The following is a 26,829-nucleotide window of genomic DNA, read 5'->3' as shown; positions in this document are numbered from 1 at the left end:
TTAAGAGTTTACAGACATCTTACATAAAAACTTTTCACAAAAAGAGTTATTAAAAGGTTTCATCTTTTTAAAAATGACAATTCCATCCCCAAGTCATTTAAAACCTTTAAGACCTCCTGAGTAAAAACATGATAAACATTCATTTCCTCTAGCTTAAAATAATAAAACAGACATTCAGCATATTTCTCAACTTTTCTCTTAAACACATTCCACACATCAATTAAAACATTTTCCTTTTTTACCACCACCCTTCTTTCCCATACTGCACTTTTCATCAACATCACAAGTAAATTAATGAGATTTTTTTATTTTTACATTTCTTGTTAATCCCCAACATTAACACCTTTTCCCACTCAAAGTTTTCATTTCCCTCTCCTCTGAAAATTAAAATCATACTTTTGCATCTCTCATTAAAATCTTTCAGCTCATTACAATATAAAAACAAGTGTAAAAACCCTTCGTCTGCATCCTGGCATACTTTACATGTGGCACTTTCCTCCATCCCAATTTTGTTTAAAATCACATCTGTAATCACTGCTTTATTCCTGATAAAATACTCCAAATTCTCCAGTTTCGTCTGTACAATTTTCCCATTTATGTTTCCCCATATATTCTCTTCTTTTAAATCATTGAAAATCCGTAGCCAGTATTCGTTTACGACAGGTTTCTTAAAAACCACATCTCTAAAAAAAAAAAAAAAAAGAATAAAACATTTTCAGAGTACATTCTTTAAAAGCACACAGTTTTTCCCCAGTCTTACATACACATCTTTCTCTTGTTTGGCTTCTTCCATATTTTCCTCTCTCTTTATCCATTCTCCAGGTATTGCCTTTTTAATTGTCATATTTCTTTATCAGTTCCTGTCTGTTAAAATCCTCCTTTACCTCCTCCATCATGTCAACAATACAGTACTGTACTGGTAAGAATCCTTCTTTGAATTTATATAAAACATCCCTTACCCTTATGATTCCCACCTCCCACCATTTCCTAAAAAAGACCTCTTTCCCTTCATTAAGAATGCCGCTGTTTAAAAATAAAGGCCGGTTTAAAATGTTCTCTCTTCCTTGTATATTAAAATGCACACAAGTTAAAAATTTCCCGCATACACCCATCAATTCTTTATAAAAATCTGGCAACCCCTCTGTCATAAATTTTTTCACTCTCATCCATAAAACGTTATCCCCCAAATTAAAATTACCACATTTACTTAAAAAATATTTCATTGTTCTTTTCCATGCCGCCTTGTTTTCTTCGTCCAGATATTTCCTTATCATTTTCACTCTTAAACTGTTCTTTCTTTGCTCCACATCCATTAGCCCTAATCGATCCCTCCTAAAATCTCCTCCCACATAGTTCCTTCTGCTTTCTTTTCATCCCTCCCCATTAAAACACCTAAAATCTTTATTTCACCCATTTCCTTAAAAGTGAAGTGCCCAGTTAAAATCTCCGTTCCCCCAAATCTCATGTATACCGTTTTATCCTCATTCACTTTAGCCCCTGATCCCCTGCAAAATTTTTGTACTATTTTCATTGCTTCCCCTACACTCGCCAGATCTTCTAGCATTAGAGTAGTATCATTAGCGTATTGAAATATTTTATTCTCTCCTCCCTCTATACCTATCCCTTTTATTCTCCCTTCCTGTTTTACCGCTAATCCCAGTGGTTCTGCAACTAAAGCATATAAAAGTGCCGACTACGGGCAACCCTGCACTGTAAAAAAAAAAAAAAAATTGCACTTTTACAGAATTTTTACTGTTAATTTTTACAGATTTTTCCTGTATTTTTGAAATACACAGATTATTATTAATTTTACAAAAATATACTGTGAATTTACATGTCTAAGGTAAAATACCATGGAAAGTTTGTAACTGTGAATAACCATAAAAGAAATTTTTGTTCTTTTCACACTAAAGGACTGTTAAAATACATTTTAAATATATCAGAATTTCACAAATATTTATTTTTTTATTTAACAGATAAAATGTTAAATTCTAGTTGTATACTGGGAATACATTTTAAAATAAGATACAATTAGTGACAATTAACAATAAAAAATAATGGTTCTATAATTTTACATAGATTTGTTTCATATTTGACAGGCATCTTGTATTATTATACGTAGATGGTTTCACAACAAAACGTTGAATAAATGTGGTTTTATTAGTGCATAATGTCTATTCTAACATTCCTATATGCTTAGGAATCTCGAAATCTATGCACTGCTTTCTATCTACATTAACCAAAATCATTTAAATATGGATGAAATACAGTTTACGTAGGACATGGATGCATCAAAATAAACGCAATCTGAAAATCGGAACATTATTTAATATACTTTGTCAGGTGACATCGTTCCTATCACAGCAAACCCACCTATCAGAGCCACCTGACAGAGGTCAAAAACCGTGGATTATCAGGAGCTCTGCTGCTGTCCTAAACTCAGGTTTGAACAATAACGGCAGCGCTCGCGGGGAGGAGTTTTCGATGGAAAGCGCGGGCGATGGGAATAACTACATGGTACGCGGGAAAGAGGTAACGGAACTTTACTTACAGAGGCGCCATTCTAAAAGTTTCGATATTTTGGAAGAGAACATGGGGACTGAATAACCAGCAGTGGAGGCAAATTTTGGAAAATTTTTAGACGCGGAACATTGTGAAATTGTTGTTTGAAAAATAGCAGCGGTTAACTTCGTGGGAGGAAAAACGAACATCTAAAGGACGGGCACAACGGCACGCTGCAGCTGCAAGGCAAGTATACCGAATTCGTGTTAGTAGCATTAGTTTTCTAGTTATATACCGCTGTGACTTTTAATTTTCTTCAGCTTGGCAAAGGCACTAAATCTTTATTTCATGTCGTATTGCATATAGTAAGCAAGTGTTAGCTAACTATAAGCTATTAAGCCACCCAACTCACTCCTCTCGTGTTGAGTGGAGCGTTAGCATGCTAGCATATGCTATAGCTAATGTAATACTACCGAGGTGGTCTAATTGTTTTTCCAATTTAGCTGCCTGCAGTTGATAGTGTTTAATATTCATATTTTCTTGGATATTTGCAGATTTTCTTAATTAACATGTACCAAGCACTGACATAAACTTGTCTTTCTCTCTGCAGATAAGTTGTGTGAGTTGTTAAGGGGTGAGCTCAAATGGTGAGTCTTGTGCTATAGTTAAAGATGTTCAAAGATTACACCCGTCATAGTTGTGGTGTTTCTGTGAAAACTCTAAAAGGTTACGTGCATCATCCAGAGCTACACAGAAATGAGGCACATTATCAGTTTATATGTTGTATACCAGGTTGCAAGTCTCACTTCAGAAATTACAATACTTTTAAGTGTCATATTTTCCGCCATCATCGGCAGTCATCTTCTGTCACAGTGTGAACCTCTGCAGGGACCCTTTATATGTGATCTTCCTAACTGTCAGAAGCAGCTGATTGATCTTAAAGATCTTTTGTTTCACCAGAAATCTCATATTTCAAAAAGAGAGGAGATTCGTTGCCCATTCAAAAACTGTGATAACACTTTTTCAGTGAAAACATCTTTTACATCCCACCTATCTAGGAAGCACAAACATGCTACATCTCTGCATATCTCTAAGGCATACTATGCTTCAGTTCCTAGTGAGTTTCAGTCCTGTATTGGTGAAAGCCTGTCAGATGAAGCAGCAGTTGATGATGGACCTGAGGAGGATATACTGGACCCTGCACAAATGAAAAGTTTATATATGAGAAATCTATGCATGTTTTACATGAAGTTGCAGGGGAAGCACCTTCTCCCTTCCTCCACAGTACAGTTAATTGTAGAAGAAATTAACAGTCTCAGTGGAGTGTGCCAGCAGTACACAAAAAATCAACTGAAATTATCTCTTCAAGCAAAAACTGAACTATCTGAAACAGAAATTGAAGATATTTCTGCCCTTTCCACAGAGTACAAGAGAAACCATTATTTTGAGGAAAATTTTCCCTATGTGCATCCACAATCCATTTTTTTGGGGGGTTGATGAAAACAGAAATGAGCAATATGCTCAGTATATTCCCATAAAAGATATATTAAAAGCTCTGCTGAACGATCCTGCTGTGTGGAAAGAATGTTGTATATATGGGAATGAGAGTACACATCCTATTTAAACGATGTGTGTGATGGATCGGTATTCAAATCCAATCCTCTGTTTACAGAGCCAGGTGTCACCTTAAAGGTAATACTTTATCAAGATGCATTTGAGGTGGTTAATCCCCTTGGCTCTGCAAAGAAAAAACACAAAATGCTTGGGGTTTACTTCACCCTAGCAAACTTTGATCCTTTTCATCGATCCACAGTTGACAACTTGCAGCTTTTGCTTTTGTGCAGAGAAGCTAATTTCAAACATTTTGGCCATGAGAAAGTGTTCTCTCCAGTCATATCAGATCTTAAAGAACTGGAGACAAATGGACTGAGTGCACATGGAAACATTGTGAAGGCAACAGTCTTTTGCATTTCAGGCGATAATTTGGGTTCGCATAATATTAGTGGGTTCACAGAAAACTTTAGTACATGTCACTATTTCTGCCGCTATTGCCATATAACTAGAAGTGAGCTAGACAATTTGGAACACCAGGCTCCAATCCGCACAGTGCAAGACTACAGTGACGCTATTCAAGAGGTGCAAAATGGTGATGCACGTGAAGTCAGAGGTTTGAAATTTAACTCTGTCTTTAATTCTCTGGCATTTTTTCATGTCTGTCAGCCAGGCCTCCCACCCTGTATTGGCCATGTTTTGTTTGAGGGTGTAGTGGCATCTGACTTTGCCATTTACCTCAACTACTTTGTCAAGGTGAAGAAATTCTTCACATATTCACAACTAAATCGTAGGATCAGGCAGTTTAGTTACCAAGGATCTGACTGTAATTCTACACCCTCAGAAGTTTGAAAAGGGTGTAAAACTAGGTGGCCAAGCAACAGAAAACTGGTGTCTGCTGAGGCTTCTACCTCTTATAATCGGTGAAAAGATAACAGATACAGAGAATCAGGTATGGCAGCTGACTGTCCAACTGAAAGAGATAGTGGAATTGATTTGTGCCCCTAAAATATCTGTACCTCAGGTTGCTTTGCGCAATGTTCAGATCCGTGACTATCTAGAGGGAAGGAAAGAGCTGTTTCCTACACACAAAGTGAAACCAAAGCATCATTACCTCATCCTCATTATCCTGCATTGATACTGAAATTTGGCCCACTAATGCGGTTATGGACAATGCGGTTCGAAAGCAAGCATTCATACTTCAAAAGATGTGTGAGAAGAACACAAAATTTCAAAAATGTATGTCAGACACTCGCCAGGAACCACCAGTTGCTACAAGCATACCTACATTCAGGTTCCTTTTTTGCACCTTTACTGGTGGTGAAGAACTCCACTCCTTTCCATGCTGAACTGTACAGTAATGCAGTGCGCACTGCTGTAGGACCAACCTTGGTCAAGGGAACCCAATATTGTGGCAACTACAGAGGTACAGTGGAAAGGCACTGTGTACAAAAAGGGGCTCTTTATCTGTTTGAGCCAAGGCAAGTCAACTGAATTTGGACAAATTGAACTCATACTGGTGAAGGAGGAGAAGCATGTGTACTTCATTAATACACCTAATGATGTGTCATATTTGCCAGAGTTTGGTCTATATGAAGTGAAAGAGGCAAGGCCGAGCATGAAGTGCAGAAAAGCAGAACTCAATGTGGATTATTATCCATTACCTGTGTACAAGCTTTTTGGGACAAGAGTCATTTCACTGAAACATAGCATTGTTGACACACAGTAAATGGAAAGAAAGTAAAGATCATTCCAGACTATACACCTCTGTCAGAATACTAGTACCCTATTTTACATTTTTTACCAAGACACACTAGGTTAAATATATAAGGAGCTAGTGAGATTGTACAAAGATTCGACCTTTTGACTTCACCCCAACACAATCTCAAAAGTAAAGCTGCACACTGCATAAACTTGGTAAGTAACTGCAGTAAATACAACAATGTATGAGCAATATCAGTGAGGGTTGGACTTCCCCAGAGATCTGGAAATTTAACACTGGTTTATGATAATAAAATTTATAGCATTTACCTTAAAATGACTGTATGGGCTAGAGTAATTCAAGTCCCTTTTACCACTAATAGTCACTTGAGTTATACATAAAAACAATGATGTGAGAAACTAAACTGTCAGTCTCATCTCTCCTGTATAGTCATGGATCGAGGGAGTGCTCTTGCTTCTTTTATTAAATCAACTCTTCCAAAACTAACTGAACTTGAGCCTTTGCTTGAGGTTCTTCAGGAATTAGGAGTCCAGGAACTAGAGGACTTGAACTACATCCAAGAGAGTGACCTTCTTCATGTCTTAAAGCCAGTGGAAGTGAGGAGACTTCTTTCACACTTCAAAACCACAAGTATGTGTTTAAAATTGTACATAATGGAACTTTCATATTAAGAACAAAAGTATAGTAAGATATGGGACGAAGCTATAGTAAGAAGCTATAGGGTTTTGCTGTAGCAAAATATAATACATGACATAAGTCAAATATTATGTGTCATTTATTAAGGCCAAAGAGATGTGTTAGACAGTCTTCCCAGAAACCAGCTGTCCTCAGATACAGCCTGTGACGGTCCTCAAACACAGCCTGACAAAATGTCCCTTTCTGGTGAGTAAACACTTTTATTGCGCAGAATGCATCTTCTTCAGTTTTTGCACTGATAATTGTTAATTTAATTTAGTGGTAAATTAAATGATCTCCAGGTTGGCCTGCATATTAGAAATTATGAACATACACTAGCTGTTAACATGAACAAAATGTATGGCGTCCCCCACAACATCTTTGATCAATGGAAATTTGATATGTCACATCTGAATTTGCAGCCTAATTTGTTTGTTTTGTGTTTTTTTTTCTTCTGCAACCCTTCAGGTGGCTACAACTCTCCAAGTTCAAACTCGCCGATATCAGCATCTAGTTCCAGTATGGATTTTGCACCTTCTCAACTGTATGACAACAGCTGGCATTTCAGATTTGAAATTCCTTGGAAGAAGATGCCATCTGCCATCATCAGAAAGCTGGAAACAGGGAAGCGACCAACAAAAAGTGAGAGAATAAATAATTCGACTGATTGTTAGTGAAACCTTAACAATATGCCCAACACCTGGGAAGAAACACATAAGTGACATTGCAAGAAAGATGGTAAAGGCGTATCCTGTGGCATTCAGAGATGTCATTGAAGGTGAAATTGTAGGCAGTGGGTATGATTCAATCACAAAACAAATGATGAGCAGAGTGGATAACTTGAGAGGAACCACTTCACTTTTCTTGAAAAGACAAGCTACTGGCACCAGTGAAGGAGAGGATACCCCAAGCCAGGAGAAGACGACTAGACACCTACGGATGTATAAACTGGCAACCAGTGCAGCTACCACCTGATGAAACACCTGAATCTCCAAAAGATGCACAAGAACAGTTAAAGAAAATGTACAAAGAAAGATGCCATGACATCAAGGGTATTGAGAATATGATGAGGGCCACCTTCTTCACTCAGAGAAAAGACATTATCAGTGGAATTGAGACGTCTGATTTGACAAAGGAATGGCCATATTTATTTGAGACAGTTGGCATGAGGACACATTTTAAAGAGCTTACAGGCCTGGACATTGATGACAAAGCCATAGCAAATAAATGTGCCAGAGTTGTTTCATACCTCAAGTCTAGTGACAAGACAGGGAAGATGGAAACCGTCTTCAGAGAAATGGAAACATCAAGCAAAAATATTGCAGATGTCAATGCTGCTGGGTTCCTTCAACTACTTCTCAAGCATTTCAATGAGGAGGAGGATCAGACGTTCTGTAAAGTGGATAAAACAACTCTGCCATCTGAAGTGAACTGTGCTGAACTTCCAAGTACGCCATGCATAGTTGTGTGTGGTACGTTTGATGATTTTTTTTATTTTTTTTTTTTTTTAACTATATGATTATTCTGTTGGTCTTTAAAGGGGTAGTTGTTATGCTCTGACAAATGATGGCATGAGTTAATGACATTCATGCAAAATGAACGTATGATGAGCTCAGGCTACAGGCATGCAGATAAAATATTTCAGTGAGCCAGCAGCTTGCCAGACAGCAGCAAATGATTTTTTTTTTTAAACGTAACAGATTTCTCTTTGAGGTATGGCCGGTTAAAGATTTGAATTTGGACTTCTGGGCTGGACTGTGGTGTGACTGGTTGGTTGAACTGGTTTGATGTCACTGGTGGCTTTTCTTAGTAAGGGTTTAGACTGCTTATTCATTGAAAATGTGTTTGTTTAAATTTAAGCTGGTAAGAGATTTATGTCTATAATTTAATGTCTGTAATTTGATCAATTTTATTAATATGCTGATCAGTCCATAATTCATTTCACTGTATGTAAAAAAAAAAGTCCTTTTGTTATATGTATTGGACAATAATGCTTACATAACCATTTAGGTGAAGGTTGATGGGTTTTTCGATATACAGTTCAATCAGTTTGTAAAGTAAAATTACATTTAATAATTGTTGGACTTGATGGTCTTTGGGCTCAAGTTTGTCACAAAGTACTTTCCTCTCTTCTGTATGTGTACACCAGGAACTTCTGCTTTGGAAGCAGAGTACTTCATGTTATCTGTGGACCAACCATTGTGAATAGCCACATTACTGTCTTCAGTGATGCTGTTGTGTTGATGTTTGCCTCCTACTACTGCCTGAACATCTCCTACCCAGCAGCCCAAGGAGCAACATTGGAGTTCTTGCAGAGGTAAGAAAGCAGAAGTCAATTTTATACATCAAAACAGATATAGTTAACCCTCTATAATCTAATGCAGTCCAATACAAGAGCTGTGCAACAGACCCTACCTATGAGACTGTCAGAGAGTGACTGATTCAATTCGGTGGCAGTTAGGAAGGCTGCAGTTTGCACTTTTAATTAATTGGGTTGGATTATATTCAGAGGTCTTTCTAATGTTGTCCATCTACAAAAAACAGTTGCTCTTTGTGGTTATCTTTAACACACATCCTGGAGAGTGTTCGTGATCTGTTGACAGTTTTTTTCATCACTATTCTAACTGTCATTCACTACACTGGTCATTAGAGGACTACCAGGTTGTTGGCAACATCTGAGTGTACCAATACGTTGTTACTTCTTAATAATGCAACTGAATATTGATGTGTGTTTTGGCTGTGTCTCTTTTTTAAATTCCTGATTCATCCTCATGTCAAGATGTAGCAGCAGGCTCCAAATGCAAATGTCACACCTAACATCAACTTGAGAGCTCTTGCTAAGATTTTGTTTATAAAATAATGATATGAAAAACTACCTCAGAAACCTTTGAGTAGACAAGCATCAATTTAACTTCTGTTCCCTAAAAGTAGTGTGGCCAATACAGAGTCACCAGCTAACCTAACTTCTTTGGACATAAAGGGTATTTCTGGTACAGGAAGTACATGCTAACTCTCACCACAAACATTCTCTGTGCAAATTTTCTCTATTCTGCCAATTTTACTTATAATATATTAAATGAGTATATTACAGTAGAGTCAATATTTCATCAATGAAGTTGTTTGTATTTCATTTGACAGATGCCTTTTCAAGATAAATCCTGAAAAGGGTTCAAAAGTGGAGAAGACCACATCAAAAAAGCTGCTGGCAGTCAATCCAAAGGTTCTTTCACTGATAACAAAAATTGCAGACTATGAATGGAGAGAGTAAGAAAGAAACATTCTTTAAAAGTGGTCAGTTTTTTTGAGATGTGTGCAGCATAAAGTGAACATTTTAATTTTATTGCTTGATTTTTGGTTTTGTTTTTTCCCTCATAATGGGCAACTGTTTCAGTCTGCCTTCAATGTACCTGGTTTGAATCACAGTTGCAGGTACAGTTGGCCACAAGTAACCAATTGTGTGTGTGTGTATATATATATATATATATATATATATATATATATATATATATATATATATATATATATATATATATATATATATATATATATATATACACATACATACACACACATACACACATACATATATATATACACATGCAGATACATTAAAAGAGTCATACAAACAAAACAGAACACATATATATATATATATATATATATATATATATATATGTTCTGTTTTGTTTGTATGACTCTTTTAATGTATCTGCCCAAAAGCTGCACAACCAAGTAGCATTGTCTGTTCCTCTTGGTTGTATGTTTCTGGTGTCCAGGCAGACTGTTTAATTTTTAGCTTGATTATTTGATTTTTTTTATATTACTTATGGCTTCTTAAAAGCCATTTGGTGCAGATTATTTTTATTTTATAACAAATGTTGGACATTACATACAGTCTTGCACAGTTTTCTAAGCAAGAATGTTGCAAGAGGTGCAACTGTTTTCTCTTCTGGTCTGTTGGGCAACAGAATTAAAATGTTAAGAACAGGAAGCAAGTGTGTGCTGTTATTGAAAAGATAATCTCATCATTTGTCATGTAAGGTTAAATACATAAATTTTAAAGGTGGGCATACTTTTTATAACAAAGATCTTTTAAATATACAATTTTTTTTTTTTTTTAATTAAAGGTAAAAACTCAGTAAACCTGGGATATATTGATTAAATATACAAGTTTTTTTTAAATAAAATGATTTAATAAAACCCAACTAATTACAGCACTGTTTTGCACTTTTAAGGCTCATTATTTGTATTATAGCAGTGTTTGACCATATTTATAGCTAACTTCATTGTTTTTACACGAGGAAATATTATTCTTTAAACATTAAAAACCAAACAAAAATACACAATATCTCATGTGAAATTAAAGCAAAAAAACTATTTTAATAATGGAAGATTACTGTAGTTTTACAAGTTAGTTTTTTCCTGTTATTTTACAAAATGTTATTGGCACCCCAGCTGCCGGAATATTTCTGTTTTTTTACTTTTTTTTTTTTTTTTTTTTTTACAGTGTGTCTAATTGATCTCGTTAATTTAAAACATTCTGTTAAAAATCCATTACATTTTACCCTCGTTACAGCACCTTTACATAAAATCTTAACCCATTTAATAAAATTCCCGCCAAAACCAAAACTCTTTAAAACCCCAAATAAAAAGTCATGCTCTACCCTATCAAAAGCCTTCTCAAAGTCCAAACTAATTATAAATCTTTCTTCTTTTCAGTAATATATGTTATCGTATCTTTTATGCTCATTGTTGTATCCGCAATGTCTCTTCCTTTAATACTGTATGCTTGGTTTGTTTCAATTATACTGGGCATCACTTCTTTTAATCTGTTAGCTAAAACTTTTGACAAAATCTTCAGATCGGTGTTAAGCATTGTAATAGGCCTATAATTTTTTAACTCCAATTTGACTCCTTTCCTTTTATATATCAGCTTCATTAATCCCATTCTCATCCTTTGGTTCATCTCACCTTTCCTAAAAATCTCATCAAATACTTCCTTTAAGATACTGGTTAAAAAATCTTTGAAGACAATGTAAAACTCACTCCCCAACCCATCTATCCCCGGACTTTTTCTTTTGTTTAATCCACTCATTGCTCTTTTTATTTCTTCTTCTCTTAGATCGTCACACTCTTTTTTTATCCACTTCTCCTACTCTTGCTTTTATTTGCTTTTATTCAGTAATTCCACTTTTTCTCCTTATTCTCCGTACAGAATAAGTTCTCATAGTATAATTTTATTTCTTTCAATATTTCCTCATTTTCTTCTACTATCATCCCATTTTTGCCCCTTATTTCTTTAATCATTTCTGCTTTTCTTCTTCTTTTCTCTAGATCAAAGAAAAACTTTGTGCACTTTTCCCCCTCCAATGTATATTTTTCTTTGCTTCTTAATCTTGCACCTTCATGTTTCTCCTCTTCCATTCTACCTTCTATTTCTTTAATTTTCTGTATGCTTTTTCCGCCTTATCCAGTTCCTTATTTAAATTTTGTCTTAGCTCTCTTTCCTTATTTTTCTTACTTTTTTTTATTAACTTGCAATACGTTATTGTAAACCTTTTTACCAGATATTTCACGTTCTCCCACCATATTCTCTTATCCTCATTATACATTTCATTTCCTTTTCAATGATCTCCTTTATACTTAAAACAGTCTTCATTCTTTAAAATCTCTGTATTTAAAACCCATACCCCCGGCCCTCTTTTTACATTACTCCAGTCTAATTGCATAAAGATTAATTTATGATCGCTCAAACTTGTCTCCTCATATTTAATATTACCTATAAAACGTTCACCATTTCTTGTGCATAAAATAAAATCTATTCTCGTCCAACACATAAAATTCCCCACCAGCTGCCTCCTTGAGTACTCTTATCTTTTCATTCCTTTCTCTCCATACATCAATCAGATCATTTTCTTCCATTACTAATTTAAATTCTCTTCTTCCTTTGTCCGTTTTAAAAAGCATTCCCTCCCTTTCCTTGTAATTCTTTAAAAATCCCCTTAAAACATTAAAAAATTCTTTCTTCTCATTCTCTTCCGTTGGCACATGAACATTGACCACAGTTACTTTCTTTTCCTCATACTCCATTTCAACCGCAATACATTTCCCTTCCTTATCTTCATATATTGTTTTACACTTCACCCCACTGTTTTCTTTTATTAAAACCGCAACTCCTCTTCCCAACCTCCCATCACCATTGTTATATATAACACTCCTCCTTTCCATCTTTTCCTTATTTCAATCATAACATCTTCTCTCCAGTTAGTCTCTTGTAATAAAATCACATCATCTCCTCTGCACATTTCTCTAACTTTTTCAAATTTCCTGATACCTAAAAGTCTCCTCGCATTAAAAGTAAGTAAACGTCTTAAAAACATTAAACATATAAAAACATACATAAAACCCATAAAACTTAGTCCCTCTCCTCCAAGTCCTTTAAAAAACATCAAACATATACGTCTTAATGATGTACTGCACACACTTCAGCACATCTTCATTAAGCATTTTCTTCCTGGCAGTCTCTAAATTGGTTGTTACCTTCACTGATCATCTTTTCAATGATTTAACTTCCTTCTCCTCACTTTCTTTTGCGGCCGCTTGTTCCTTGTTCCTTTGCTCGTTAAGTTCCACCGTGTCTAAAGCATTTTGCAGAATCAGTCAAGCTCATCCGTGTCCAAAAAATCACCATCATTCAGTTCTTTATTCCTTTGATAATTTCGTTCAACCTTATCCGAAGCATCCTGCAAACCGTCCGTTATATCCATCTGAGTCGACATTCCCTCGTCCAGTTGTGATTGCTCCTGCGGCTCGTTACCTTCCTGCCGTTCACAATCCTCTTTTGCCATAGATTTATCGTCCTGTAAAGTACTCGTTTCCTCCTCTCGCTGCTCGTTGTCTCGTTCATGCATCCGCCCGCCTACCTGCTGCTCTTCCTCCTCCTCCTCCTCCTCGCCCTCCATCCAACACTCACACTTATTTAAAACCAAATTGCAATCCGGGCACGTCACGGCGTTGCAGCTCCTCGCGAAGTGCCCCCTCTCCTCACATTTAAAGCACTTGAACTCCAAAACAAAACAAAAAGATGCAAAAACACACCGACGATCCTCCCAAACAGCCCAAGCTGCTGGGAGGATAAGCTAAACCACACACAAAAAAAAAGAAAAAACGAAAACTAATAAAAATAAAGACACAAACACAAAACAAGAAAACATACAAAAGGGTTTGGTGAGCCTTCCTCACCCACTGCAGCCAGCACACTTCCTGTGAGCTCTCTAGCGCCCTTAGAGTGGTATTGCCGTGAGCGAGAGCTGGTTCCAAAAGTTGTCTACTTAAATAGAGTAAGATTTATTTATTTATTTATTTGATTCCTCTCTGCTTTTCAAGTTTCTAGTCAATCTCCCTCCCAAAACAGTATGATGTCCTGAGAGAATTAAAACTCTAATGCAAATGAAGGCCTAACTAAAAAGCTTACAGAACCTGGCATTCCCAGGCGGTCTCCCATCCAAGTACCCAACCCGAGTCTTTTAAAACCTTACAGACATCCTGTGTAAAAACATAGTAGAAAACATCAATTTTCTCTTCTTGTTTAAAATAATAAAACAGACATTGAACATACTTTTCAAGTTTCCTTTTAAACACACGCCACACATCCATTAAAATATTTTCTCTCTTTGCTACCACCCTTCTTTCCCATATTGCACTCAGTCAACATCACAAGTAAATTTATAAGTTTTTTTTGTTTTTACATTGTTTATCCAGACCCAACATCACCACCTTATCCCATTCAATATTTTCATTGTCCTCCTCTCTCAATCTTAACACCATACTTTTACATTTCCCATTAAAATCTTCCAGTTCTTTGCAATGTAAAAACAAATGTAAAAATCCTTCATCATCATCATTACAAACTTTACAAGTAGCACTTTGTGTCTGATAAAATATTCTGAGTTTTCTAATTATTTTCCAATTATTGTATAAGCGTTCCATTCATATTACCCCATATGCTGTTTTCTTCTAGATCGTAAAATTTACAACAGGTTTCTTAAAAACAATATCTCTAAAAACACAATAAATCTTTTTCACAGTACATTCATTAAAAGCATACAGTTTTCCCTTCTTCCATGTTTTCAATTCTCTTTATCCACTCTTGAGGTATAGCATTCTTAATTACATTTGTTTGTTATCTCTTGTCTGCTATAATCCTCCTTTGCTTCCTCCATTACATCAACAATATATTGTACTGGTAAAAAACCCTCTTTGAACTCATATAAACCATCTCTGACTTTCGTGATTCCCACATCCCACCATTTCTTTAAAAAAAATCTCCTTCCCTTGATTTAAAATCCAGTTGTTTAAGAATAAAGGCTGATTTAAGATGTTCTCTCTGCCTTGTGGCTGAAAATGCACATTAGTTAAAAATTTGCCCCATGCCCCATCAGTTCTTTATAAAAATCTGGCAACCCCTCCGTCTTCCAATTTTTTGTTTTCATCCATAGAATGTTGTCCCCCAAATTAAAATTACTACACTTGCTTAAAAAATGCCCCATTGTTCTCTTCCATGTTTGCTTTGTTTTCTTCATCCAAATACCTTTTTATTATTTTCACTCTCAAGCTGTTCTTTCTTTGTTCCACATCCATAAACCCCAGTCCTCCCTTCTCTACTTCTCCTATTAAAGTGTCGTGTGCTATTTTCGGCGGCTTCCCGTCCCATAAGAAATCTAAAATACATTTTTCAGCCTTTTTTTCTGCCCACAACGGCATAGATGACACATAAAATATACCACAATTTAGAAATCATTAAAACATTAAGAACTAAAACCTTCCCTTTCAAAGTTAATGTTCTCATTTTCCAAAAAGTCAATCTTCTTTCAATCCCTCCTAACGCTTCCTCCCACGTAGTTTCTTCTCCCTCAATGCCTATCCCTTTAATCCCCTCCTCCTGTTTTATAGTCAGGCCCAAAGGTTCCGCAACTAAAGAATATAAAAGAGCTGACAATGGACATCCTTGCCTTATCGATCTTATTTTAAAACACTGTGTTTTAAAACCCATTACATTTAATTTTTATTACTGCACGCTTGTATAAGATCCTAATCCATTTCATTAAATTCTCTCCAAAACCAAAACTTTTTAAAACATTAAAAAAAAAAACATGATCCACCCTGTCAAATGCTTTCTCGAAATCTAAACTGATTATAAACCCATCTTTGTTCTTTTCATGTATGTATCTTATCATATCTTTTATACTAATAGTTGTATCTGCTATGCCTCTTCCCTTCACTCCGTACACCTGGTTAGTTTTAATTATACTCGGCATGACTTCCTTCAGTCTGTTGGCTAAAATTTTAGATAAACTCTTTAAATCAGCATTCAGCATTGTAATCGGTCTGTCTTCTCTCCTTTTCTCTTGTATATCAACTTCATTAAACCCATTCCCATTCTTTGATTTAATTCTCCTTTGTTAAAAATATCTACATATACTTCTTTTAAAATGCTAGTTAAAAAATCCTTGAAAACTATATAAAATTCACTCCCCAAACTATACCCTACACCTGGACTCTTCTTCTCTTATCTGTTCATCACACTCTTTTTTGTCTACTTCTCCTACTGTTGCTTTTATTTGCTTCAGTAACTCCAGTTTCTCTTCTTCCCTCACGCCCTCTACACTAAACAGATTCTCATAGTATGCTTTTATTTCTTTTAATATTTCCTCATTTCTCTGTATTAACTTGCAGTACTTTGTGAACATTTTCCCCACCGTATTCTTTTGTCTTCAGTGTACATTCCGTACTCCTTTCTTTTTTAATTTCTTTCTCTCCATATATCGATCGTGCTATTTTCTTCCATTAATTGCTTCAATTCTTTTCTTCCTTTATCAGCTTTAAAGACCATTCCCTCACCCATTTCTAATTTGCTAAAAACAGTATTAAAATCACCCATCATAACTTCTCTGTACTTTTTTAACAAATCTCGTAACACATTAAAATATGCTTTCTTTTGATTCTCCTTTGTTGGTGCATGAACATTAACCACAACTACCGTTTTTCCCTCATATTCCATTTCAAACACTATACATTTCCCCTCTATCATTATATATTGTTTTGCATGTTACCCCACTGTTTTCTTTTATTAAAACCGCAACTCCTCTTCACAACTTATCACTATTGTTATATAAAATTCCTCCATTCCACTCTTCCCTCCAGCTAGTTTCTTGTAATAAAATCACATCTTCTCCTTTACACATTTCTTTCACTTTTTCAAATTTTCCTATGTCTAAAAGTCCTCTAGCATTCCTTAAAAGCATAAAACATATAAGAACATACATAAAACCCATCATCTCTGTCCATCTCCCCCCCAAGTCCTTTAACAGTTCATACTTATTCACACTCTCAATTGAGTCTTCTTTAAGCACTTCTTTTTTCCCCTAATAGCCTCTAAATTTGGCGTTACCTTTACTGACCTTCTTCTTTAGTTGATTTCATTTGTTTCTCCTCCTCTTTTTTCCCCTCTTCACTTTCCTTTACTGCAGCTTGCTCCTTAATCCTTTGATCAATAAGTTCCACTGTGTCCAAGGCATATTGCAAACTCTCAGTCAAATCCATTTGTGTCCGAACATCACCGTAATTTTGTGCACCAATCAGTTCAGCGTCCCTTTGATCATTATGTTCCACCAAGTCCTGAGCATTTTGCAAACTTTCAGTCAACTCCATCTAAGTCCAAGTTTCCCCATCCCCTTGTGATTGCTCTTGCTGCTCATTATAATCCTTCTCCTGATGTTTACTATCTTTATTCGCTGTTTCTTCCTCTCACACTTATTTAAAACCAAATTACAATCCGGGCACGTCACGGCGTTGCAGTATCTCACGAAGTGCCCCCTCTCCTCACATTTAAAGCACTTGAAATCAGGACAGTCTTTTATCACATGATCCGGGCTCATGCACAGCCGACAGGTCTTCATCTGATGGCTGTGCATCACCCGGAAATGTTGCGGACCTTCTTCCGTTTCCATTTTTGTGCTCTACGGGAGGGAAGGAACTTCTTTTAATTTCTGAAAACTCCCCAGCCTTCCAACTTCTCTGAAATTTCCTCGTCAGCAATGTAAACGGGCAGATGCATGAAGGAGACAACGTAATCTCTGCTCTGCAGTCTTTTTACCTCACAGTTGATGCCATTTATCGTCAATCCTTCCTTCCAAAAACTCTGTGTCGTCCTCGCGTTCAAGTGTTATCTCGTATTCCTTCATTTGTTTGGGTCTCACTGCTAAAATCCTCCCGTTGTCGATCCGCTCCGCCACCGCTTTAATAACATCCACCGCCCTCGTATCCATCACGTGTCCCACATCCACAATCACCGTTGCTTCCTTTAAATATACTCTGTTTCCAGTCTCCTTCCTCACTTCTTTTTCTTTCTCTTTACCATCTCGTTGTCGTTGAGCCAGTCCATTGTCATTCCCACACCGTGTGCCATCTGCCATTGCCGTCTCCGTCACCCTTAAGCTGTCCGTTGTAAAGAAAAAAAAAAAAAAAAAAAAAACGCACAAAAGTTCTTCCCAAACAGTGAAAGCTGCTGGCAGGGTCAACTTAAAAGCTCAGAAAAACAAACACTGATGAAACTGATGTATTCAAACAAAAAAACAAAAAAAGTTTGGTAAGCCTCTCTCACCCACTGCAGCCAAACACTTCCTCCACTGCACTACTCACTAGGGCCCTCAGAGTGGTATGGCCCTAAGCGAGAGCTAGCTCCAAAAGGTGTCTACTTAAATAGTGTAAGATTTATTTATTTATTCGTTCATTCATTTGATTCCTCTCTCCTTTTCAAGTTTCTAGTCAATCTTCCTCCCATAAAAGTATGATGTCCTGAGAGAATTAAAACCCTAATTCAAATGAAGGCCTCACTAACTTACAGCACCTGGTATTCCCAGGCGGTCTCTAATCCAAGTACTAACCAGGCCCAACTCTGCTTAACTTCCGAGATCAGACGAGATCCGGCGTTCTTTTTTTTTTTTTTTTTTATTAACAAATTTTTAAAAATTACATTAAAAACATTGTACCCATTTTTCACAGAACCGAACATATGAGAAAAAGAAACAACCACCATAACAATAACAATCATTCAAATTTCTCCCATATCCAAGTTACACCATCTATTGTATACTCTAGCATAGTGTTTCCTTCTACAAACATTTTAATAAAATCTTCCTCTTCGTCATTCATTAAAATATATTCACATAACAATTTCACAGTAAATTGCATTTTGTTTTTAAACAGAATCCACACATCAACTTCTCTTTCATATTTTGCCATATTTCTTCTTAGCCATATTGCATGTTTTGCAATTGAAAAATTAAAAACTCTCATTACATTCTTTACCATTAAAACCATGTCTTCATCATATTTGTCTTTCAACATTGACTTCACTATATTTTTGATTTTTCCCATAAAAACTCTCAATTCTTCACAATATAAAAACAAATGCAATAGGCCTTCTTCACATTTCATACATACACTACAATTTGCATCGCTTTCTATCCCAATTTTTTGCAATCTCATTTCTGTTAAAATACAGTTGTGCTTCAAGAGAAAGTTAAAATTCTCTAGAATTGGATCCATATACTTCATTCCCACATTCCTCCATATCTCTCCTTCACTTAGATCATCATATCTTTCTCTCCAATAATTATTTGCCACAGGTTTAATAAAAGCCATTTCTCTAAACACCAAATAAATTTCTTTCACTTTACATTCAATAAAAAACCTGTTTTTCCCATTTTTCCTTTTAAAATACAGTTATGTATACCTCCCTCCTCTCCTTCTTCATTCTTTTCAATTCTTTCCACCCATTCATTTGCACTGTAAAAAATTACTGTGAGATTTACAGGAAAACACTGTAAAATTCCTACAGAGAAGTATTGTAAATCCAAAAACATATATTTTTTGTTTAAATCACAGTGAACTTTTGTAAACTATTAAACAGAATGTTTTGTTATATTTACAACACCGATATGCGATTATAATCAAATTTATTTGTTAAAACTACAGAGATTGGTATAAAAAAAACAGAAAAATACTGTAATACTCATAACAAAACAACTTTGTTCATTTGACATGCAAATATTGTAAAATCTAAAGTTTTAGTCAGTTGCTCTTAAAAATACAACTAAAGTAAGTCACTATACAAGTTTATGCTGTACTTTTAACATGACTGATGCAAATTGAGGTAGTAAAAATGTTTTTACAAAAAAATGTATTGTGAACCTGAGAGGTTGCCTGTCTGTCTAAAAATATGGGCTACAATTATAATAACATTGTTTTTGTAATTCAGGCTATTTGTAGCATATTGCAGAGTGTGTATAAGAAATTAAATTTATTGATATGCAAAGTAATAGGTACTGTTCAGTCCTAATCCTTATATGCCTTATGTTTCTTTTAGTCTTTAAATTTTAATGTAATTCTTAGCCTACTGGTTTTCTACATAGGCCTATTGATAAAACAATAGTAATAATTTGAGCATTGTGTCATTATCACAGGCTAAACAACCAGTGCCTCCTCTAACCACAGACTTGTACTTGTCCTCTCTCATTGTGCTCTGCCACCGAGTCTGCTAATTTTGAATTTCATAGTTCGCAGATAAGCTCGTCTCTGATTGGATTAATGACGTGAGGAGCGGGAGACACTCACCTGCGGCTGACGTCAATAACGAGCAGCGCTTGCTAGAAAGAAAACAGAGGCACAGCAGAAGTCTTCGGAACAGTGTCTTTTAAACGTTTTTATCTAAAATTTTAAGAAGTTTTTAGAGGGTCTGCTGCTGTTCAGTTGGAAAATTAAAAGTTTGCACGGTAAGCTTCACAGTGTTTAGCCTACTTTTTTCGAGACCAAACGAAAATGTGTGCTGAAAGCACATGGTGTAAACTAGCTAGCTAGATCAATGCGTGATAACTTGGTTCAGCTGAAAAGCACAGGCAAACACTTGAAATCCCAAAAATGATCACCTGTGTCTTTTGTAAAAAGAAATTGGATACATTAAGAGGCTATGTACTACATTGCAAAGTGCATAGGAATGAGCCCCGTTGTCTTTTTAAATGTGTTGGCGCCAACTGTAGTCAAACATTTATCACTTACTCTGCTTTCAAGGGCCATTTTTATCGTGTGCACAATGCACCGCAAGCTGCTCCTATAGCTGTTGTTGCGGATTTTAAATGCGCAGTTTCATTATGTGCGCCGTTTTCACACGGTGAAAGAGCTTGTGTCTCACTTAAATTATCATATTGGCGAGGGCAGGTCTGTGTCATGTCCAGTAAGTGGTTGTAAACACGTGTTTACAAAAAAGTCGTCATTTACTTCATAAAGCATGCTCCCCAGATGGTATCGATAACATGTACAGGGAAACTCGCCCTCAGCCCCCAGATGTCATTGCCAGTACAGATGATTCAGTAAACACACATGAAGCCATGCCAACAGCTAGTGCAGCCAGTGATATGCCAGAGAATGATAGTCAGTCTTATGTCAGAAACATGTGTCTCTTTTACCTTAAACTGCAAGGACAGCTGCTAATTCCTGCCTCAACTATACAGACTATTGTTGAGGAAATGCAGAATGTGCACGAGTTAGCCTATACAATAACTAGAGTAAGTTCTTTTTTTCAAAAATGATATGAGCCTATCAGATGAAGCAGTCTCTAAAATCTGTGACTGCATTAAAGAGTCAGATTTGTTCTCTGCCTGTCATCAGGGACAATTAAGAACTACATACTCTAGAAATCAGACATTCACAAAAATGTTTAATTACACAGAACCCCAAAAAGTGGCACTGGGAATGGATGAAAACATGACACAAAAATTTGCTTACTACATACCAGTAGCAGAAACTCTGAAGAGCTTTTTACAGTCACGTTTAGGGAGGAATACACAGTCACAACAGTTTGGAGATCCTGATGTAGAAGTTTTTACGGATTTATATGATGAACAAAATTTCAAATGTCACCAGTTCTTCAGTGAAAACCCTGAAAGCCTCAAACTGATTTTGTACCAAGATTCATTTGAAATTGTGAATCCCCTGGGTTCTGCTAAAAAGATGCACAAAGTTCTTGCAGTCTATATTTCATTAGCAAATTTACCCATTCATTTGCGTTCAAATACTGATAATATGTTTTTAAGTCTTGTGTGTTGAGGATGACCTTAAGCGTTTTGGAGTAGTCAAAGTTTTCTCAGAGTTGTTGGCGGATCTGAAACCCTTGGAGACAGATGGAATAAATGTAGATGGACAAACAGTTAAAGGGGGTCTTTACTGCATTGCTGGGGATAACTTGGGTTCTCATTGCATAGGTGGGTTTACAGAGAACTTCAGCCGCTCTCAATATTTTTGCAGGTACTGTGAAATCACAAGAAGTGAGTTTGTGGCTGATCCGAGTGTCTGTGGTCCTCTATGCACTCCAGGGACGTATGACGCAGCTGTTGCTGATCTCCAGGCTGAAAACATCCAAGGCGTCAGAGGGATAAAGGTAAACTCTATCTTTAATGCCCTTGAGTCTTTTCACGTATCCCAGCCTGTTCTCCCGCCCTGTTTAGGTCATGACCTCTTTGACGGAGTCTTGTCATATGATCTAACACTGTACCTGAAGAACATTATAAAAAAGAAAAAATGGTTCACGTACTCACTTTTAAACAGGGGCAACAAACAGTTAAAGTACAAAGGATCTGAAGCACTCACAAAGCCATGTGCTGTCAACCCGGACAGTGCCAAGTTATCAGGGCAAGCCATTCAAAACTGGAACCTTTTGAGATTGCTACCAGTTTTGATTGGTGACAAAGTGCAAAATCATGAGGATGAAGTATGGCAGTTAGCTCTCCAGCTAAAAGACATTGTGGATCCTATTTGTGCTCAGAACATTTCCTTGTCCCAGATATATCTTGACATTTTGATCCAAGAATATTTGGAGTTGAGAAAGATGTTGTTTCCTGAAGTGCAACTAAAACCCAAGCACCACTATTTGCGCCATTATTCAGCACTGATCTTGAAATTTGGCCCATTGATTAGGTTATGGACGCTTAGGTTTGAAAGTAAGCACAGTTATTTTAAAAGATGTGCCAGACACTTGAAAAACTTCAAAAACATTAGTCAAACTTTGTCAGAGCGTCATCAGATGTATCAGGCATATCTTTTAGCTGGGCAAGAATGCAGTAAACTACTGCAAGTGAAGGACAGCTGTGTGTTTTATCCCAACCTCTACAGTAACACTATTAAACATGCAGTCAGGGAGTTAGCCTTTTCAGAAAGCAATACCACAGTTACCACAGACATTCAGTACAAGGGCACTGCATATAAAAAAAGGACAGTTTCTTGTGTACAGAAATGATGAGTATATGGAGTTTGGTGAACTTCTACTCATCTTGATTCATAATGACACCTCTGTGTATGTTTTGATGGATATCCACAAAGGCACCTTCCTCTCAGAATACCATCTGTATTCTGTGACAAAGGACAGTCTTGGGTTACAGTGTATCAACATTAATGACCTGCCCGATTTCTATCCTTTGGTATCATACATTCTTGATGGATACCAAGTCATTCCACTAAAACACAGTATTGACCTTCCTAGATGTCGCCATCATGGAAGTCCTACCACAACTTCAAGCAGTAAACAAAAACATCCTGGAAGAGCACTTGCAGTCCATTGGAGTCGAGACGTATGATGATCTACGCTTCGTAACGGAGGCTGATTTGATGACAGCATTAAGACCTGTAGAAGCCAGAAAGCTTCTTTCTGCTTGGAAACAGAAATGTAAGTAAAAACACTATACACCACCACACAACTATTCAAAATCAACAGCAGACATGGACATTGTGAAATATTTTACAGTGTGAATCAATCTTATTTTTTTGCCATTTGAAGACCACACTCCCGAGAAGAGTTCACCATCATGTGTGGAAGCCTCACCTACCCAATCGCTGCCATCGCTCTCTGTTTCACCCCAAAGTTCATCGTCAAGCTCCTCCAGCAGCCCAGGACTTGACACACAGTGGGACGTCAACTTTGAAATTCCATGGAGTAAATTTCCTGAGGAAGTGATGCAGGCTTTAGAGAGGGGAAAAAGGCCTGGCCCAAAACTAAGGAGGCAAATGGTCCGGATTGTTGTGACTGAGATGATGCAAAAATGCCCTCATGTAGGTAAAAAGCATTCAACTGACGGTGCAACAAAAATGGTGGCAAAATATCCCAGTTCTGTCCAAGATGTAATAGAGGGTGATATTGTTGGAACAGGCTACCATTCCCTTGTCAAACAGTTGCAAAACAGAATTGAAAATGTGAGGCGCACTTCAACACCCAAAATAAGAAAAAGAAAACATCAGACCGATGACTCGGACCAAACAGACGAGATCCCATTAGAAGACAGAGCAGCACTGCAGGACACTTATGGATGCATTAAATGGAATGTAAAATTTCTGCCCCTTGAAGAAACTCAAGAGAGCCAGCAGCAAAAGATGGAAAAACTCAAGGTGATGTTCCAACACTCTGATGCCAATCCAGAGGAGATAAAATGTTTAATGAAGTCCACATTTTACACACAGCGTCAACATGTCAACCAGGGAAAAAGTATCAAATGCCTTAGAGAGGAGTGGCCGTTTTGGTTTGAAGAACTTGTCATGTCAGTCCACTTTATGGAACTCACTGGGATTGACCTCAAAGAGACATTCACACGAAATTTGGATTTGAAAGGAAAAAGGCTTCTCGACTACATGACCACAGTTTGTGTCAACAAGAGCAAGAAATTCCTTCAGAATTATGCAAGGCTTCAGAGGATCCGGGGACTGCAGAGTGGCTGTTCAGATGATGTGATAGAGATGATCCTGCTTCTGCTCAGCTACTTTGATGAGAAGGAGGAGTCCATGTTCTTCCATGTAGAAGATACATGTCTGGCAGAAGAGGTCCAACTGGAGCAAGTGCCTCTGACACCCGTTGTTATTGTCTGTGGTAAGTCTGTTTCATATCTCTTTTTTTTTTTTTTTTTTTTTTTAATTGCACTGTTTATAGAATTTGTCATGTGAGTGCAGCACTTATTAATATAACCTGTTAAATAATTTGTCCATAGGACAGTCCTGCTATTCCTCCACAAGGTACATGCTGAGTCTGGATCTGAACCTTATCAACACAAACATCTCCTCCTTCATTTCTGCATTGTGCCTCATGTTCGGGAGCTACTACTGTTTTAATATTCACTATCCATCTGAGCTGGCTTCAACTCTGGAGTTTCTTCAAAGGTGAGTAAACATGGCTTACTTATTTCTCAGACCTGGGACTCTGGGACCTGGAGTCCGGCTCAGAGGTCCCGGTCTTAATCCGGACCTTAACTAAGGCCGGGACTCAAGACCGAGAGTCAGACCCAGACATTGATGTTATTTAAAAATACAAAAAAGCTGTTATTGTGAAATATTATTAAAATGTAAAAACCTTTCTATTTGAATATATTTTAAAGTGTAATTTATTCCTGTGATGCAAAGCTGAATTTTGAGCATCACTAAAATGCGCAAAATTCAGAGTCACGTGATCCTTCAGGAATCATTCTAATATGATGATTTGATGCTCAAGAAACATTTGATGATTATCAGTGTTGAAAACATTTTTTTTTTTTTTTTTTTTTTTTTCATTCTTTGAATATAAAGTTCAAAAGAACAGTATTTATCTGAAATAGAAAGCCTTTGTAACATTGTAATACCGTTCAAAAGTTTTGGGTCGGTAAGATTATTTTATTTATTCATTCATTCTTTCATTCATTCATTCATTTATTTATTTATTTATTTATTTATTTTTTAGGAAAGAACTTAAATTAATACATTTATTCAGCAAGGATGCATTAAATTGATCAAGTGACAGTATAGACATTTATAATGTTGCAAAAGCTTTATATTTCAAATAAATGCTGCTGTTTTGAACTTTATTCATTACATAATCCTGAAAAATTGTACTGTTTTTAACACTGATAATAAGTGTTTCTTGAGTAGCAAATCAGCATATTAGAATGATTTTTGAAGGATCATGTGACTCTAAAGACTGGAGTAATGATGCTGAAAATTCAGCTTTAAATCACAGAAACAAATTGCATTTTAAAATATATTGAAATAGAAAATTATTTTAAATTGTAAAAATATTTCACAATAATACTGTTTTTGCTGTATTTTGGATGAAATAAATGCAGCCTTGTTGAGCAGAAGAGATTTCTTTCAAAAACAATCAAAATAGTACACTTTCCAAACTTTTGACCGGTAGTGTGTATATTGTTTCTTGTAGTCTTTTTTTTATTTATTTTTTTAATAACTGATCAATTAAAATGCTTAATATGCTTTAATATGCTTTTGTTCTACAGGTGTTTTTTCTCGATAAACCCAGAAAAAGGAACCAAAGTAGAGAATAAAAACTCGTCTCAACGTGAACCCTCGAGTCCTCACCCTGATACAGGAACTCTCCGATCACGAGTGGCGTTAAGCCTAAATATGGACTCTTTCTGTGGACTCTGACTCTTTGTTTGAGAAGAGGTACTGTTAGTTTTCGCTCTAAATCCACAATGTGTATTATGTTTATTAAGGCACTATATAATTTTTTTTTTTTTTTTTTTTTTTTATTTATTTATTTTTTTTTTTTTAAGTCTTAAAGATGCACTAACTTTTTCTCTGTTTGTTTGAGAAGAGGTACTTTTAGTTTTCGCTTTGTTAAATCCACAATGTGTATTATGTTTATTAAGGCACTATATAATTTTTTTTAATTTTTTTTAAATTTTTTTTAAAGTCTTAAAGGTGCACTAACTTTTTCTGGTAGCGAGTCCGCCACCTGCTTGTTTCATTAAGATGTTCTTTCTTTGTGGGAATGTTTCACAATATGGTATAAAACTTATCTATCTTGCATTTATTCAATTAGAACTGTTTTTATTGCAAAAAATACCTTAACAAACGTGAGGGGGCTCGCCTGTAGATCTGACCTGTAACTTGGCCTTTTGGCATCACCTGATTGTCTCCATGGAGATAGGTAAGTTTTATGCCATACTGTGGAACATTCCAGACAGGGAGAGTGTGGGTTGTTGTTGTGTGCCTGGCATATAAACTTTGTTTCAAACTTTGAAAACTTTGTTTGAATAAAAATTCATCCAGTTGTTTACAGCTATTGACGATGGCTGTTAAATAAATTTCTCAAGTTATATTTTGCTCTTGTCTTTTCTCAAGATGTGTTTTTGAGATTTACCACAATAACTTCATTATTAAAACATAAAAATACAGCATATTATGAATAGATTTTATGTATAATATACAGAACATCTCCATTTAAAATGCAAAGTTTTACAGTTGTTTTACCGGTTAAAATGCATTTTGTTTGATATTTCCCTGTTAATTGT

General features: G+C 36.2%; 1 protein-coding gene and 1 long non-coding RNA gene across 2 annotated transcripts; both read left to right on the top strand.

The window, feature by feature from the left end:
• The first annotated feature begins 4,068 nt into the window (after positions 1-4,068).
• On the top strand, positions 4,069-9,908 carry LOC128318602 (uncharacterized). The gene is made up of 5 exons (XR_008302017.1): positions 4,069-6,406; positions 6,560-6,658; positions 6,920-7,923; positions 8,601-8,768; positions 9,590-9,908. It is a non-coding gene; the product is annotated as an uncharacterized LOC128318602 (long non-coding RNA).
• A 13,145-nt stretch (positions 9,909-23,053) lies between these two features.
• On the top strand, positions 23,054-24,847 carry LOC117596232 (uncharacterized). The gene is made up of 3 exons (XM_053236885.1): positions 23,054-23,228; positions 23,340-24,419; positions 24,538-24,847. The coding sequence occupies exons 1-3, from the start codon at positions 23,057-23,059 to the stop codon at positions 24,708-24,710; spliced, it is 1,425 nt and encodes a 474-aa protein (XP_053092860.1). The 5' UTR covers positions 23,054-23,056; the 3' UTR covers positions 24,711-24,847.
• Positions 24,848-26,829: the final 1,982 nt, after the last annotated feature.

Source organism: Pangasianodon hypophthalmus, chromosome 1 (assembly GCF_027358585.1).
Source record: "Pangasianodon hypophthalmus isolate fPanHyp1 chromosome 1, fPanHyp1.pri, whole genome shotgun sequence".
Taxonomy (NCBI): domain Eukaryota; kingdom Metazoa; phylum Chordata; class Actinopteri; order Siluriformes; family Pangasiidae; genus Pangasianodon; species Pangasianodon hypophthalmus.
The sequence above is the reverse complement of the archived record's forward strand: the minus strand, read 5'-3'. Positions and strand labels throughout refer to the sequence as shown.

Bases quoted from the DNA above. Each gene is read 5' to 3' on its own strand.
- LOC117596232 (XM_053236885.1), top strand. From the start codon at position 23,057: ATGGAAGTCCTACCACAACTTCAAGCAGTAAACAAAAACATCCTGGAA. The intron at 23,229-23,339 runs GTAAGTAAAAAC...TGCCATTTGAAG, and splicing joins TTCTGCTTGGAAACAGAAAT to ACCACACTCCCGAGAAGAGT. The intron at 24,420-24,537 runs GTAAGTCTGTTT...ATTTGTCCATAG, and splicing joins ACCCGTTGTTATTGTCTGTG to GACAGTCCTGCTATTCCTCC.